This window comes from Schistocerca serialis, chromosome 8, assembly GCF_023864345.2.
Source record: "Schistocerca serialis cubense isolate TAMUIC-IGC-003099 chromosome 8, iqSchSeri2.2, whole genome shotgun sequence".
Taxonomy (NCBI): Eukaryota; Metazoa; Arthropoda; class Insecta; order Orthoptera; family Acrididae; genus Schistocerca; species Schistocerca serialis.
Window position 1 is genome coordinate 323,698,495 of NC_064645.1, and position 18,588 is coordinate 323,717,082.

At 38.9% G+C, this 18,588-nt stretch overlaps 1 protein-coding gene across 1 annotated transcript in view; it reads right to left on the bottom strand.

Annotated features, from left to right (window-relative positions):
- The window catches only part of LOC126416999 (cilia- and flagella-associated protein 44-like), a 582,681-nt gene that overhangs the window by 367,216 nt on the left and 196,877 nt on the right, over window positions 1-18,588 (bottom strand). The window contains exons 9-10 of the mRNA XM_050084886.1: window positions 16,702-16,941; window positions 9,771-10,094 (exon numbers count right to left, since the gene is read on the bottom strand). Coding sequence (XP_049940843.1) covers window positions 9,771-10,094; window positions 16,702-16,941 — 564 coding nt within the window. The remainder of the gene's footprint in view (window positions 1-9,770; window positions 10,095-16,701; window positions 16,942-18,588) is intronic.

Here is an 18,588-nt window from a genome sequence, read left to right on the forward strand (position 1 = left end):
AATGACGTTTTTCATTTTTACGTCAATCCACATTTATTTAAGGTGAACAATGTAGTAAAATCAATTTAATCATATTGCAATTTTGCATGTTTACTGTGACATTACTGATACAACTAGATTTAGATGATATGTTAAATTCATTTACTTTGTGACACACAAAGTGAAACATAGTTTTTGTGTTGTATAGGCGACTTTTTGCTTTGAACAGCATTTAATTAAACAAATAACACTTTAAGAATCATTTTAAATTTAATTGTAATCTTTATCCCCAAAATGTCTACTTTTAGGAACTTTTGTTCTGTTTACTATTTGTAGGGTAAAGGTGGGGTAGGAATCCTTTATGGACAGTTACCCAACAAGATACAATATGAATTGCCATTCCTGTCTCTGGGTCAAACGTGTTCATAAAGCTCTGATGACTCATTCAGAGAAATGTGAACAATTGAAAGGTTTATTTCAAATTGTGATTTGTGAAGATACACTATGTGATCAAAAGTATCCGGACATCTGGCTGAAAATGACTTACAAGTTCGTGGCGCCCTCCATCGGTAATGCTGGAATTCAATATGGTGTTGGCCCACCCTTAGCCTTGATGACAGTTTCCACTCTCACAGGCATGTGTTCAATCAGGTGCTGGAAGCTTTGTTGGGGAATGGCAGCCCATTCTTGATGGAGTGCTGCACTGAGGAGAGGTATTGATGTCGGTCGGTGAGGACTGGCACAAAGTCAGCATTCCAAAACATCCCAAAGGTGTTCTATAGGATTCAGGTCAGGACTCTGTGCAGGCCAGTCCATTATATGGGTATTATTGTCGTGCAACCACTCTGCCAGAGGCCATGCATTATGAACAGGTGCTCGATCATGTTGAAAGATGAAACTGCCATTCCCGAATTGCTCTTCAACAGTGGGAAACAAGAAGGTGCTTAAAACATCAATGTAGGCCTGTGCTGTGATAGTGCCATGCAAAACAACAAGGGGTGCAAGCCCTGTCCATGGAAAACACGATCACACCATAACACCACCACCTCCAAATTTTACTGTTGCCGCTACACACAATGGCAGATGACGTTCACCGGGCATTCACCATACCCACACCCTGCCATCGGATTGCCACATTGTGTACCATGATTTTGTCACTCAACACAGCGTTTTACCACTGTTCAATCGTCCAATGTTTTCGCTCCTTACAGCAAGCAAGGCGTTGTTTGGCATTTACCGGCGTGATGTGTGGCTTATGAGCAGCCGCTCAACCATGAAATCCAAGTTTTCTCCTCTCCCGCCTAAGTGTCGTAGTACTTGCAGTGGATCATGATGCAGTTTGGAATTCCTGTGTGATTGTCTGGATAGATGTCTGCCGATTACACATTACAACCCTCTTCAACTGTCAGTGGTCTCTGTCAGTCAACAGACGAGGTCAGCCTGTATGCTTCTGTGCCGTACATGTCCCTTCACATTTCCGCTTCACAATCACATTGGAAACAGTGGACCTAGGGATGTTTAGGAGTGAGGAAATCTCGTGTACAGCCATATGACTCAAGTGACACCCACTCACCTGACCATGTTTGAAATCCATGAGTTCCGCGGAGCACCCCATTCTGCTCTCTCATGATGTCTAATGACTACTGAGGTCGCTGATATGGAACACCTGGCAGTAGGTGGCAGCACAATGCACTTAATATGGAAAACATATGTTTTTGAGTGTGTCCTGATACTTTTGATGACATAGTGTATAATGTGCAGAGGTGTGAGCTTGTGATGCATGTTACCACTGTTAAGGATCATAAAGTGTATGTACTATCCTGGTCTTTGTGAGACATAAACAGAATTGACACAGTCATCACCAAAACATACTTTGATACTAATAAGTGTGAAGTAATTTCAAATTCAAATTAACAGGATCATCCATCATTTGACTGTTAGGTTACAGCTCCAACCTATTTCAGAGAACAAGACATCAAAACATCTGGCTATACTGAGGAGCAACAGCAGCAGTTGTATGACTACATTAGTATCTTCACAAAATTATCTTCCTGTGTCAGTTCCTCCAATTGTATCTAAAATATTTGCAAATTTGCTGTTACCCAAATTTAGAGCTTTACTGCAAAATATTTCACTATCCTAAACAAACATTCTGATTTTTAATAAGGAAAAACACCAGGGATACAGTAAACAGTTTTGTTGAGAAAATAAGCACATCATTAGACATGAATAATGAAGCAAGAATCCTTTGTCACCTCACAAAGGCTTTTGATTTTGTAAACCATGCCTTGCTTATTTATAAGCTTGATAATAATGGAATTAGGGGCAGTGTCCTACAATGGCTTGAATCCTACTTATGGAACAGAAAACTAAATTATCATTGCTTGAGTGGGCCAAATTATTACAGTAAAACCCCACTTAAATGAACTTGGGTCAACTGAAACCCAGTTTATCTGCAATGCCTCTGAAGATAGCACTCCGACTTCAGGTCACAAGTGGCACATTGGGACCATCCGACTGCCGTGTCATCCTCAGCTGAGGATGTAGATAAGAGGGGCGTGTGGTCAGCACACCACACTCCCGGTCATTATGATAGTTTTCTTTGACTGGAGCCACTACTATTCGGTCGAGTAGCTCCTCAGTTAGCATCACGAAGTTGAGAGCGCCCCAAAAAATGGCAACAGCACAAGGCAGCCCAGATGGTCACCCATCCAAGTGCCAGCCACGACCAACAGTGCTTAATTTCAGTGATCTGACAGGAACCGACGTATCCACTCTGGCAAGGTCGTTGCCACCTTTAAATATAGCAAATAAATAAATAAAGTAACTCATTCTCCACTGAAATAAACTGAGGCAAGTGTATGCTGGGTTACAGAGTCACCAGTCTAAATGCCAACAATAGTGCATTGTAGTGATAATTTCTTTCTGTTGCATGTGTATTTTTGTGCCTTGGAGACAAAAGCAAAAGCATGTTGTAATTACTTACTTTTGCTGATAAATTAGTGCTTTCAATGAAGTTGAAAAAGGAAATTGATTGAAAACTGTTGCAGCTCATTAAGCAGTTGGTGTTTCTACCATCTGAGAGTGACTAGAGTCAAAACATAAACTTCTAGAGCAAGGTGTGAAAAAAACTCCTCAAGACTGAAAACACCTGACTGAAAAGGTAGGTGAAGCTCTTTATCTTCGACTCATCCACCAACAAGAAAAAGGCATGCCTCTGACTGGCCCAATATTGCAAGAAAAAGCTAAAATGAGTTGCCAGGTGAGGTAGGAAAACATATTTCTTCAAGCTCTGGTGTTTAGACAGGTTTATAAACAGATATGGCTTTTGGCAATGTACGACAAAAAAAGTTGTTCACTGACCCAAACACGGTTCATGGTTTCAAAACTGAGTTTGAAGATTATACCCCAGGCTACACAAAGGACCAATGAAATGAGAGTTAATCTCAAGATATTGTCTACAAAAACCTTAGCTTCCTCAAAGTAATGTTTGCTTAAGCACACAAAATGAAAAAAGAAAGGATAATTGCTGTTTTGGTTTCAGATGCTTATGGTACTCATACACTGCTCCCATTGTGTATCAGGATGTCAAAAAAAACTCAATCCTTAAAAATGCACGACCAGTTTTCTTATGGATCCCAAAATAGTTTGAGGATGTTTTGTGAACTGTTTGCCGAATGGTTTCATGATCACTTTGTACCAAAATCTGAAAGTTTTTAACTGCAAAGGTTTGCCTAAAAAGCCTTCTTATTAACTCACAATGGCACCTATGCAGTCTTGCGATTTAACTTGTGACGATATTATTGTGCGTTTTCTTCCCCAAGTGTTATCAGACTATTTCAGCCACTGAATACTGGTAAAAGTAATTCCCAGATGCAAAGACATGGATTTGTGTGAGGTGAATGAGTGTATTGTCATAGACAAATCGGAAGAAGTTACAGACTGAGAAATGGCGATGGAGTCAAATGCTGACGTGACCAAAGAGACTGAAACAGCAGTGGTGTAGCGAGGGGGGTGGAGGGGCAAAGGGGTCTATCATGACCCAGGTGCCACTTGCAGAGGGGCGTCAAAAAGTTCTTCAATACAAACAAGATTTTTCGGAAAGTATATTATTAGTAGAGTAAATGCTATATATTATATTCTGTATGTGTTTCTGTGGCAGATGGGGGTGGTGAGCAATAAAGTTTAATGTAATACCCCAGCCAGGTGCTAAGGATGTGGAGGAGGGAGGGGGAGTACCAGTAAAGTGTTGAGCCCCAGGTGCTAATAGGGGAGGAGCACCAATGGAGTTAGGTCCACTGAAAAGACAGCTATACAAGGCAATGGTACTGAAATGCTATTACTCATTGGACAAATACATGCAGACTGATGACCTCAGCAGTTAAGTCCCATAAGATTTCACACACACAAATACATGCAGGATGAACTGTTAATTTGAGTTAGATACATGTTATTACATATCCCACTACAACAGGGAAGGCACAGCACGGAAATCACTGATTTGGCTCAAACTTTGTGAATAGAAGCAGGCAGTTGGCCCTTAAAGTTCCTCTTCTGAGTGGGATATAGGAAAAGGTAATATGTTCTCCAAAGATTTTTGAGTAGGGTCTATAGTGGTATATAGCAACACGTCTCACTTTCCTTTTACTAGATCAATGAAAGATGTGCATGTGAAAAACATGACTTTAGTCAGTAGTGGTGGTAGGAGGATGTATGGAACAGGTCTGGCATCTAGGCCTATTACAGGGGTATGAGCCATGAGGTAAGGGATTTGGAGTAGGGGTTGTATAAGGATGGATAAGTATATTGTGTAGGTTCGGTGGACAGCAGAATACCACAGTAGGAGGGGAAGGAAGGATAGTGGGTAGGATATTTCTCATTTCAGGGCACAACAAGAGGTAATCAATCCCTGGCGAAGAATGTAATTCAATTGCTCCAGTCCCGGATGGTACTGAGTTACAAGAGGAATGGTCCTCTGTGGCCGGACTGTGGGACTTTTGGAGATGGTGGGAGACTGGAAAAATAAGGCACGGGAGATATGTTTTTGTACAAGGATGGGAGGATAATTACGATCAGTGAAGGCTTCAGTGAGACCCTCGGTATATTTAGAGAGGGACTGCTCGTCACTGCAGATGGGATGACCACCGGTGGCTAGGCTGTACGGAAGGGACTTCTTGGTATGAAACGGGTTGCAGCTGTCGAAGTGGAGGTATAGCTTGTGGTTAGTAGGTTTGATATGGACGGAGGTATCGATTTAGCCATCACTGAGGTGGAGGTCAACATCTAGGAAGGTGGCTTGATGGGTTGAGTAGGACCAGGTGAAGCAAATGGGGGAGAAGTTGTTGAAGTTCTGGAGGAATGTGAATAAGGTGTCCTCACCTTCAATCCAGATAGCACAGATGTCATCAATGAATCTGAACCAGGTGAGGGGTTTAGAATTCTGGGTTTTTACGAAGGATTCCTCTAGTGGTCCATGAATAGGTTGGCATAGGATAGTGCCATGCGGGTGCCCATAGCTGTACTGCGGATTTGTTTGTAGGTAATGCCTTCAAAGGAGAAGTAATTGTGGGTGAGGATACAGTTGGTCATGGAGACTAGGAAGGAGGTTGTTGGTTTGGAATCCATAGAATGCCTGGAAAGGTAGTGTTCAATAGCAGTAAGGCCATGGGCATTAGGAATGTTAGTGTACAGGGAGGTGGCATCAATAGTTGCCACTCCCATCATGTGCTGGTGCTGCTTCTCGCTGTGTAGTTTCAGCTCTCTGAGACTGGAAACGTGTGTGCAAGTTGCAGTTGCATGAGTGTGTGTGTGTGTGTGTGTGTGTGTGTGTGTGTGTGTGTGTGTGCGTGTGTGTGTATGTGTGTCTACTGCTGACAAAGGCCTTAATGGCCAAAAGCTGTGATTGTGTGAATCTTTTTGTTGTGCCTATCGTGACTCAGCATCTCCACTAAATTAATTTATGTGTTGCTTTAAGACAAGCCACACTGTCTCTAGTTGTGTAGGTTATTCCACTTGACATCTTTCATCTTAGAGGGGTTATCTATAGTGGCAGATGTTGCTATGAAGCATAGCAACATGTCTCACTTTCCTTTTATTAGACCAATGAAAGACATGCATGAGGAAAGAATGACTTTAATTAGTAGTAGTGTAAAGAGCAGCTACTATGCCCAGGTTTTTTGAAATTATGTGCAGATGTGAGAAAGAAAAAATGCAAGCACAGAGCAGAAAGTGATAACAGATGTGTAATTTGGACTGCCCAGTGAGGGATCATTTCCACTCTACAGTCATGTTTTGGGGCTGCTGTGGACTCCAAAGAAGAAAGGGGCCTACAACATTGGTCAAGTACTAAAGAAAAATAAATATTGTTAGACAGAATCAATGCTATGTTATCTCAAGTTAAGTATGAACTTATGGTTTTGGTCAAGCATGTATAAACATGTTATCTGAAAAGCTTTGTTAATTATCAGTTGTTGTGAGCTGAAAACTTACATGAATATAGAAGAATTACAGAAACCATGTTTCTTGAGATGCAGAAACTCTCTTATAGCCCTCACCCCTCTGCAGTCAGAAAACAAATCAGTGGTGAAATACATGGCACTGCATACCAGGAGAGAAAACAAGGCAGCAACCAAGAAATTAGGAAAAGAAAGTAGCTGATACTACACGGAATGAGGAAAGACTTGGCATCTTGCAATATATCAATCACTTAAAATCAGCTGACAAGAAAAACCACCTCAGGTTTGAGAGGTTATTTTTCAATAATTTTCAAGTCTGTGGCATGGGTCTAAGGTCAAGCACACTGTCTGGCAACTCACCAGTGCAGGTTCTGTTCTTGCTGCTACTGTTCAGTTTAGTTAAGATCACTTTAATTTAATTAGTTAATATATGTAAACAGTTAATTTACATAATTGGATGAAGTTCTGAATGAAAGAAAAATTTCCAAAAATTCTAACAGTTAACTACCAAACCACTTTTTATTTGTTATTAGATGGTACAGTAAATTGTTTAGGGTGATACTCATTACAGAACCTTCAAAGATAAATATGTTCACATCATACACATTGGACAAAAGCATTTTTGAGCAAGAACATTTTTTCAAAATATGTTTCAATGGAAGCCACACTTCATTCAAGTTTTTAAATGAGAAGGTAGCAGTAAGAATCCAACCTGAGGCGGTGAGTTGCCAGACTGTGTGTGTGAGCACTCTGCCGCACCACTAACTTGAAAATGATTGAAAGAAAATCCCTCACATTGCACTCAATAATCTTTACAGAGCAATTTACCTTTTTCTATGGCCCACTCAGGGAAGAGATTTTAGGAATTTGAAAGAAGCACATACTTGCTTCCACTCACACAGTTTGAGCCCTGTCATACACCCTTCCCTTGTAAGTTAATATGGCCATTCATAGAATCATTATTTTAGTGTTACATTATTTTTTGTGCAAAAAACATTGTAACTATAATGTACATTTTTGGCAAGACTCCTGTGTGTAAACCAAACTGATTGCAAACGTAAGTCATGAGATGAATACAGAACCGTTCACAATTCACAATTAATGTCGCAATTACTGTCTCATCCACTAACAGCACTGCTGATTGCAACTACAGGCTAAATGTCTTACTAAAAAGTTACCAAACCATATGTTTTTCCACTTTAACACTGGAGTTCTTCTCATCTCCCAAACCAGTTCATGATATATTTTTTTCTAGCCATCCTCACCCATCTCCAGCAAATATACCAAAGCTAACCTTAGAACTTGTCCTACCTGTGATCCCGATTCATCTTACAATCCATCCAAAACAACAAAATGAGTAACAATACAGTATGTAAAGTCTGTCCTTGAACAAATAGACACAGGTAACAAGGAGATAAAGATTAATGATTTAGCTTTCTGTAGATGGCAGTGAACTTGTAACAACAGTCATAACCAGTAACCACCCTCCTCTACCCTTGATTCTTTAAAGAATAAAGCTCCCATGTATGAAACAGCTTCATACATCCAGTTACTTTGCAAATGCATAAATGTGAAGCATGTAAGGGGGAAAAGTTTTTAAAAAGTTTTAAAATATGTTTAATGTTTATTGGAAACAGCTAAGTGCTCTCAATCATTTGGGTAATTCTTTTAAGCAAAAGGGAGCTTTTCACATAAAATCACACAATGATATAATTTTGCAGGTACATTCAGTGATACATGTGAATCCTGTCTGCAAAATGTGTTGTGAATAGAGTTAGTATTAAAGAAGTAATAAATTAAAATATCCTGGCTGGTGCCGAAGTTTTGAGTTATGAACAGCGAAAATTAAGTAACCTGTAAACTGTTTTCCTTCCCTCATTTTATGTGTGTGTGTTGCGGGGGAGTGGGGGAGGGTTGGTGCTAGTGCTAGCAAGAAAAAGTTTTGTTAAGGTTTGAAATTACGTGCAAAGTTTGTTGGAAGTTGTTAAGGGGGGTAGGACGACAAACAGGCTGACTTGGAGCAGGAGAGGCACCACAGGACATTTTAATTTCCACTGTCTATGCTTTTACAAATAAATTCATAAAACATAAAACTTTGTCAGCATGACCAGGAAGGATTCAAAATTCACACTCCTAGCAGTGGAACTTCGAAAATAATAACGAAATAATTTTTTTTACATGTGAAATTTCATCTTTTTTTCACTTATTAATGGCAGCATTTGTTGCTATAGGTACACTTTTCTTCATAAGTATGAGAGATCCTTCGATGAATTTTGCACAGCATACAAACCATACTTAAAGGTGTATGAAACTCTAGAATTTTCCAAATCTATTAAAAACTGTGGTAAAAATTGAGGTAAATAACTATAAAAATTTTTTTTTTTTTTTCTAATCATGAAGTTTAAAATATAACAGCTCATTCGTTTTTTCATAAATTAAATAAATTCTAGAGTTTCATACACCAGTAAGTATGGTATGTATGCTGTGCAAAATTCATCAAAGAATCTCTCTAACTTATGAAGAAAAGTGTACCTAAGCAACAAATGTTGCCATTAGTAAGTGAGAAAAATGATGTAATTTCACACGTAAAAAAATTTATTTTGTTATGTTTTCGAACTTCCACTGCAATGAGTGTGAATCCTGAATCCTTCCTGGTCATGCTGACAAAGTTTTATGAATTTATTTGTAAAAGTATAGACACTGGAAACTAAAATGTCCTGTGATGCCTCTCCTGCTCCAAGTTGGCCCGTTTGACGTCTTACCCCCCTTAAGTACTCTCATTCTCAAATACAAGATAAACAGAGTCTGAGTAATGTATGCACTGTTAGTTATGCTGGATCACGGTGTATATACAGTTTCTAACTGTAATACAGTCTTGTGTTAATGTGTTAAGCCTTTAACATAAGATTACTCCTCTTAATGAGTAGATAGTAAAGCATTTTAAATTTATAAATTATGTCAATAATTAAATGGAGTACTAAAAATTAAAGTTCTGTTGCCTCTGTAGCCTGCAATTGGGCCAATGTACCGGGTTAGCCTTTTAGTAACACAGGTGATAAAAACACATTAAAATATAGAGAGTCTAATGTCTATAAAATCATTCATTAAGTATTTTTCAGAGTTTTCTTTCCATTTCCTGTAACAATATGAGTATTTATAAGAATGGAGGAAGGAAATAAACAGTACTAAGATCTATTTTGAAAACATGTTTCTGCTACTGAGAGATTTGCTACTGAAAGAAATAGGATGAGTGATTTGCATGTTCAACTCCTAGTGCCTGCAGCTTTTTGTTGCATTGTGATAGACACTACATTATTATTTAATGGATTAAATTACCTCATTTTCTTTCCAACCTAAATATGAAACACCACCTGGTGTTGGTACAAAACCAATAGGATTTAAAGCCACAACATCTCTTCTACGCTGAATCTGATAGACAAACACAGTTGCATCTTCACTTCCTGTAACTATTAAATTTCCTTTCTTGTTGATAGTTATTTTTGTTATTGTTTTTGAGTGGGGCTTGGTTGTTTCAATTAGATTTACATATGCATCCTGATTCTCTCCACCATACATCTCATACTCTTGTGCAGATACAACAACAATACGTAAAACACCATCAGACATGCCAACAATAAGAATGCTTCCTGTTCTATCCAACTGGAAAAAATCAAACAAATATTTAATTTGTTATTGTATTTCACTTAGCAATAAATTAAAAACAAAACATGCTTAGTGAATAGCAGCAGACCTATAAACACATACAGCAACAACAGGTGTTCAGAAACTTTAGCAATCTGGAGTTCCTTCATGTTACAGAGGAAAGTTTTAAAGGAAGTAATATTGCTGACTTCTCTCCCAAAATGGACTGCTGTATCTGACAGATCCGCCAGAGTCACTTTTCTGCTCAGCCTTTGTCATGTTTCAATGTCTTCAACACCTAAATTTTATTTTTTTCTGTACAGAGGAATGACGTGGCATGCAAATAAGTGAATCTATCAGTTTTTTTATAGGTCTGACAATTTCCTACTCTTGGTGGATATTTTTCTACTTGTATGTGGTTTTGATTCCTTTTTGATTGTACTTTGAATTGAAATCAAATTTAAATTTGCAATCATGAAACATAAGCCTCCCATCCAACAGACACTACACAAGTCTTCCACCCGAGAGGTAGTTTATAAGATACCGATCCTTGATAGTTCCTGAACATTTTTTAAAACAACTTAAAATATTTATTATAACAGTCTCAGTTCCAAATAGTCACATTTGATCGCTAGTTTTGATCACAAGTAATGATCTAATAGTAAAATAACACGAAGCATTAATAAATGATTATTTCAAACATTATGGAAGTTATTGTTGTTATTCCAAGCTGGACTTCTCATTGTTTTATTTCTACAGATGACACAGGTTGAAAATATTTAAATTTTAAAACTGTACCTGAATATGTAGACAACATAATTGACAATATTTAAAATTTTAAAACTCTACCTGATCCATGATGAGTTGTGAAAAGTCAAAATTCTCCAAAAAGAGTAAAATAAAGGTGATAGCACACTAGTATGCTTGTAACAACATTCCATTGGAGACAGCATTTTATTAAACACACAATGCATCATATAGGCCCAACATGAGGAATAATGGGTAAGGAAGAGAAGAAGGTGGGAAGGGGAACTTTTTCTTGCACGGCGAATCTGGATGTTTCCATTCCATACTCTGTCATTTACTCTCCAGCTTGTAATGATGGATCCATGTTTCCTCGCCAGTAATGATCCAGTCTAAGAAGTTGTCCCCTTCGTTACCACAGTGTTCCCAACATTTTTTGTAGATGTCCAAGTGCATTTGTTTATGCAACTTTGTGAGTTGTTTTGGGACCCATCTTGCACAAACTTTATGAAACCCAAGTCTGTTGTGGATGATTTTGTAATCAGAACTGTGACTAATTTGCAGACAATAGTTAATCGTCTGTCTAAGAGAATCGTTTCACTTGAACACTCAATGGTTTCTTCATTTGTGGCAGTAAACGGTTGTCCAGCTCCTTCTTTGTGCGTAACACTTGTGCAACCATTTCTGAATTTTTCAATCCATTTGTAGACACACTGTTGCGGCAAAACACTGTTCCCGTACTGTACCAAAAGTCTTCGATGAGTTCTGGCCCCTGATACACCTTCCAACCATAAAAAATGGATCACTGAATGTTGCTCTTCTTTGGTGCAAATAGGCAGTGGAGCAGCCATGATTAACAGCACAGCAGGGATAACGAAACTAAACTAGCAACTTGAAAATGGCAAAGATATAACAACAAATACACAAAGCATGTGTCATCAATGTAAAATGACAGTACTACCAAACTAAACAAAAATATAACTGTTGTTGTTGTGATCTTCAGTCCTGAGACTGGTTTGATGCAGCTCTCCATGCTACTCTATCCTGTGCAAGCTTTTTCATCTCCCAGTACCTACTGCAACCTACATCCTTCTGAATCTGCTTTGTGTATTCATCTCTTGGTCTCCCTCTACGATTTTTACCTTCCACGCTGCCCTCCAATACTAAATTGGTGATCCCTTGATGCCTCAGAACATGTCCTACCAGCCGATCCCTTCTTCTGGTCAAGTTGTGCCACAAACTTCTCTTCTCCCCAATCCTATTCAATACTTCCTCATTAGTTATGTGATCTACCCACCTTATCTTCAGCATTCTTCTGTAGCACCACATTTCGAAAGCTTCTATTCTCTTCTTGTCCAAACTATTTATCGTCCATGTTTCACTTCCATACATGGCTACACTCCATACGAATACTTTCAGAAATGACTTCCTGACACTTAAATCAATACTGGATGTTAACAAATTTCTCTTCTTCAGAAACGCTTTCCTTGCCATTGCCAGCCTACATTTTATATCCTCTCTACTTCGACCATCATCAGTTATTTTGCTCCCCAAATAGCAAAACTCCTTTACTACTTTAAGTGCCTCATTTCCTAATCTAATTCCCTCAGCATCACCCGACTTAATTTGACTACATTCCATTATCCTTGTTTTGCTTTTGTTGATGTTCATCTTATATCCTCCTTTCAAGACACCGTCCATCCCGTTCAACTGCTCTTCCAAGTCCCCTGCCGTCTCTGACAGAATTACAATGTCATCGGCGAACCTCAAAGTTTTTATTTCTTCTCCATGAATTTTAATACCTACTCCGAATTTTTCTTTTGTTTCCTTTACTGCTTGCTCAATATACAGATTGAACAACATCGGGGAGAGGCTACAACCCTGTCTTACTCCCTTCCCAACCACTGCTTCCCTTTCATGTCCCTCGACTCTTATAACTGCCATCTGGTTTCTGTACAAATTGTAAATAGCCTTTCGCTCCCTGTATTTTACCCCTGCCACCTTTAGAATTTGAAAGAGAGTATTCCAGTCAACATTGTCAAAAGCTTTCTCTAAGTCTACAAATGCTAGAAACATAGGTTTGCCTTTCCTTTATCTTTCTTCTAAGATAAGTCGTAAGGTCAGTATTGCCTCACGTGTTCCAGTGTTTCTACGGAATCCAAACTGATCTTCCCCGAGGTTGGCTTCTACTAGTTTTTCCATTCGTCTGTAAAGAATATAACTAAATTACGCATAATAATTTACTTACCCTCATATATTGGAAAGACAGATTACAGGCCACAGGACGGGGAGTGTCTATTGCAGTTGATAGAAATATTGGTTCTATTGAGGTTGAAGTTGTGTGTGACAGTGAAGTTACCTGGTCACATATAACTGGTGAAGGTGAAACCAAGTTAATTGCTGAATTTTTAACTGGATACCAGATTCTGCTGACAGTTCTAGAGTCATTCAAAGAAGGTCTATGGTCAGTAGCACGTAAATATCCAGATCTGCATTTACTAGTTGGAGGCGACTATAACCTGCCGAGTACAGAATTGGAAGTCAATGAGTTCACTGCTGGGAGGAGTGAGGTACAGGCGAACAGTCATGTGAAGTACTTTTAACACATTTTCTGAAAACCATTTTGAGCAGCTTGTTCAGCAGGCCACAGGGTGCAATGCAAATATTTTGGACATTATAGCTACAAATAGACTGGACCTTATCAACAATGTTAGTGCAGAAACAGGAATTAGTGATCATAATGTCATTATAGAAACTGTGGTTATGAAATTTAATAAATCAGTTAGGAAGGGTAGGAGAGCATTTCTGCTAGAAAGAGCAAATAAGCAGTTGTTAGCCTCTCAATTAGACAGTGAACTGACATCACTTGGTTCCAGCAAAATGGATGTAAAGCAATTATGAGCAAAATTTTAGCAGATTGTAAATCATGGTCTGGAGAATTATATGTCTAATAAGTGGATTAGTACGGAAAAGACCCACCACTGTTTAATAATGAAATTCAGAAAGTACTGGGGAAGCAAAGACTGTTGCACTCTCGGTTCAAAAGATGATGCACAAATGATGACAAGCAAAGATTAGCAGAGATTCAGTGTCTGTGAAAAGATCTATGCACAAAGCATACAACTACTACCACTGTCATACCTTAGCAAAAGATCAAAATTCTGGTCCTACGGAAAATCACTAAGGCTTCCATGCAATCACTTATTGACCAATCTGGTATGGCAGTTGAAGACAGCAAAACGAAAGCCAAAGTTTTAAATTTTACATTCAAGAAATTGTTCTTGGAAGAGAATCACACAAACATACCGTCACTTGACCATCAAACTGAGTCCATTATGGACAACATAGTAATAAACATCCCCAGTGTAGAGAAACAACTGAAGGAGTTGAAAACAAATAAGTCACCAGGTACAGATGGAATCCCAGTTCAGTTTTTCAAGGAGTACTCTATGGCATGTCCCCTTATTAGCTGGCATTTATTGTGAATCTCTCACCTAGTGCACAGTCTCAAATGCATGGAAAAAGTGCAGATGACTTCTGTGTACAAGAAGGGTAAAGGAATGGACCTGCAAAATTACAGACCAATATCCCTAACATCGGTTTGCTCAGTTTGAATACATTAAATTTTCTTGAGACTGAGAAGCATGTTTTTAGAAAGCATCACTAGTGTGAAACTCAGCTTGCCCTTTTCTCACATCAGATACTGCCAAGTATGGCTGAAGGGCAACAGGCAAATTCCATACTTCTAGATTTCCAGGAAGCATTTGATGCAGTACCCCAATGCTGGCTGTTAAAGAAGGTACAAGCATATGGAATAGTTTGACAGATATATGAGTGGGCCAAAGACTTCTTAAGGTATAAAACCCAGTATGTTGTCCTCAATGGCGAATGTTCATGAGAGACAAAGGTACCATCAGGAGAGCTCCAGGGAAGTATGACAGGGCCACTATTATTCTCTACACTCATAAATGATTTGGTGGCAGGATGGACAGCAATCTGTGGTTGTTTGCTGATGATGCTGTGGTGTACGGAAAGATGCCAAACTTGAGTAAGTGTAGGAGAATACAAGATGACTTAGACAAAATTTCTAATAGGTGTGATGAATGGCAGCTAGCTCTAAACACAGAAAAATGTAAGTTAATATGGATTAATATGGAGGGGAAAAAAAGAAACATAACATTTGAATACAGCATTGGCAGTGTCCTGCTTCACACAGTCATATCTTTTAAATATCTGAGAGTAACATTGCAAAGAGATATTAAATGGAACAAGCATGTGAGGACTGTCATAGGAAAGGTGGCTGGTCGACTTTGGTTTAATGGGAGAGTTCTACGAAAGTGTGGTTCACCTGTAAAGGAGACCACATATAGGACACTAGTGTGACCTATTGTTAAGTACTGCTTGAGTGATTGGCATCAATACCAAGTTGGATTAAAGCAAGACTCTGAAGCAATTCAGAGGCAGGCTGGTAGATCTGTTAACGATAGGTTCAAACAATACGCAAGTGTTATGGAGATGCTTCAGACACTCAAATGGGAATCACTGGAGGGAAGGCGATGATTTCTTCGAGGAACACTATTGAGAAAATTTAGAGCACCAGCAATTGAAGCTGAATGCACAACAATTCTATTGCCTCTAACATACATTGTGTTTAAGGACCACAGAGATAAGATACGAGAAATTAGGGCTCAAATAGAGACATACAGGCAGTCATTTTTCCCTCACTCTATCTGTGAATGGTAGCTACAAATGGTACATGGAAGGAAACAACAAGTAGTGGTACAGGGTACCCTCCGCCATGCACAGTAGAGTGGCTTATGGAGTACGTATGTAGACGTAGATGTAGATATAGAGAATGGAGAGTAAAAGGACTGTGCAAAAAGAGTTCAGCCTGTCAAGTACAGTTTGAGCTTTGGTTGAATGATTGTGAAGGACCAGACTTGTTATGATGAGGAACTGGTGTAACTGGAAAATGTGAATGTTCTTGCATTAGGTTGCATGACAGCCTGAGATGCCAATTTTAATGGGAAGCCCATTAGATGGGATGTCATGTGCTAGATAGGATTTCAGAAACAGGATGTGTGATTGGAATTTTGCAAAGAGAAAGGAGATATTTTGGAATAGATGAAGGTAGAATAAACAGTAGTTCATGGTTGGATGGTCAGGAGACAAAAGAAGTGACTGAAAAATAGATTTTCATGAATATCTTTCTATCAAGTTGTTCAAATATAATTCATTTGAAAAAACAAATAAAAAATCTGCTGAAGAAAACACACATGAAAGTTAAGGAAACATGCATGCTTTCGAAGCCAGAGGCTCCTTCTTCTGGCAGAAGTGTCACAAGGGAAGGAAGTGGAATGAAGGGAAAGGATTGATGAGTTACTGAAAAATCAACCAGAACCCCAGGTCAGGGCAGACATATTGGACAAGATGAGAAGGAAAGAGCCACTGGCTTTGAGAGCTTGCACATTTCCTTAACTTTTCAAAAAATTGATTATTTTTATCAAGCTGACAGATCATGTACTTACTGTACTCTACAACTGCTGTTTTAAACCACTGTAAAACTGTAGTACATAAAGCTTCATTGGTTGCAAATTTCACTGTCTTTTTAAATTTCATTGCCTTTTTTACTAAGTAATATTATTCCTACAGTTTTAAACTTATTCTTTGTTAACCATTTTCAGTGTAATATCGTCTGATTTTGATCTATTAATGTAAAAGATTCTGCTTAAACACATTGAAGTGAATGGAATGTTGCCATTGTGGCATACATATAGCAAAAAGTTGGAATGAAGCAACACAGTCATATCATGTCATTCATGCAACATTTCATCGGCAATTTTCAAAACACGTAACATGAAAATGTCAACAGCATACTTACAGATAATGGGACCCATAACAGACAACTACCCGGAATTTCAAACTGTTTCCACAGAACTAGTTTCTTTCTTAAGTAGTTGTTCACAAACAGTCGGCCATCAGACCCCAGTGTAGCAATATATGGCCCAATAGGAGAAGTTGCCATATCAACAACAGCACCTGCATGAGAAAGGAAAATTTCTTGAGGTGCTTTACAGCCAACACGCTGCAGATCAATTCTCCAGATCCTGCCATTTGCATCCTGAAATTTCATGTATTATTTTCTGTATGTTAACTAGATAATGACACACATAAAAAAATAAGAATGAGTGAAAAAGGATAACAACAGCTATAATAAACTATTATTTGTTTATTGAAATGAACTAACAGTTTAATTTTACAACTAGAAGTACATTTTACATTATCATTGAACCACTCTTTAACTTTTAAAATATAATTCACACAGTTTGCACTAATATAAAATGCAATTTCATATAACAATGAAAACAATCAATAATTGACAAAATATTAATAAATTACAGGGCTATTACAAATGATTGAAGCGATTTCATAAATTCACTGTAGCTCCATTCATTGACATATGGTCACGACACACTACAGATACGTAGAAAAACTCATAAAGTTTTGTTCGGCTGAAGCTGCGCTTCAGGTTTCTGCCGCCAGAGCGCTCGAGAGCGCAGTGAGACAAAATGGCGACAGGAGCCGAGAAAGCGTATGTCGTGCTTGAAATGCACTCACATCAGTCAGTCATAACAGTGCAACGACACTTCAGGACGAAGTTCAACAAAGTTCCATCAACTGCTAACTCCATTTGGCGATTGTATGCGCAGTTTAAAGCTTCTGGATGCCTCTGTAATGGGAAATCAACGGGTCGGCCTGCAGTGAGCGAAGAAACGGTTGAACGCGTGTGGGCAAGTTTCACGCGTAGCCCGCGGAAGTCGACGAATAAAGCAAGCAGGGAGCTAAACGTACCACAGCCGACGGTTTGGAAAATCTTACGGAAAAGGCTAAAGCAGAAGCCTTACTGTTTACAATTGCTACAAGCCCCGACACCCGATGACAAAGTCAAACGCTTTGAATTTTCGGCGCGGTTGCAACATCTCATGGAAGAGGATGCGTTCAGTGCGAAACTTGTTTTCAGTGATGAAGCAACATTTTTTCTTAATGGTGAAGTGAACAGACACAATGTGCGAATCTGGGCGGTAGAGAATTCTCACGCATTCGTGCAGCAAATTCGCAATTCACCAAAAGTTAACTTGTTTTGTGCAATCCCACGGTTTAAAGTTTAGGGCCCCTTTCTCTTCTGCGAAAAAAACGTTGCAGGACACGTGTATCTGGACATGCTGGAAAATTGGCTCATGCCACAACTGGAGACCGACAGCACTGACTTCATCTTTCAACAGGATGGTGCTCCACCGCACTTCCATCATGATGTTCGGCATTTCTTAAACAGGAGATTGGAAAACCGATGGATCGGTCGTGGTGGAGATCATGATCAGCAATTCATGTCATGGCCTCCACACTCTCCCGACTTAACCCCATGCGATTTCTTTCTGTGGGGTTATGTGAAAGATTCAGTGTTTAAACCTCCTCCACCAAGAAACGTGCCAGAACTGCGAGCTCGCATCAACGATGCTTTCGAACTCATTGATGGGGACACGCTGTGCCGAGTGTGGGAGGAACTTGATTATCGGCTTGATGTCTGCCGAATCACTAAAGGGGCACATATCGAACATTTGTGAATGCCTAAAAAAACTTTTTGAGTTTTTGTATGTGTGTGCAAAGCATTGTGAAAATATCTCAAATAATAAAGTTATTGTAGAGCTGTGAAATCGCTTCAATCATTTTTAATAACCCTGTATTTAATTGGATAGACAAAAAAATCTGC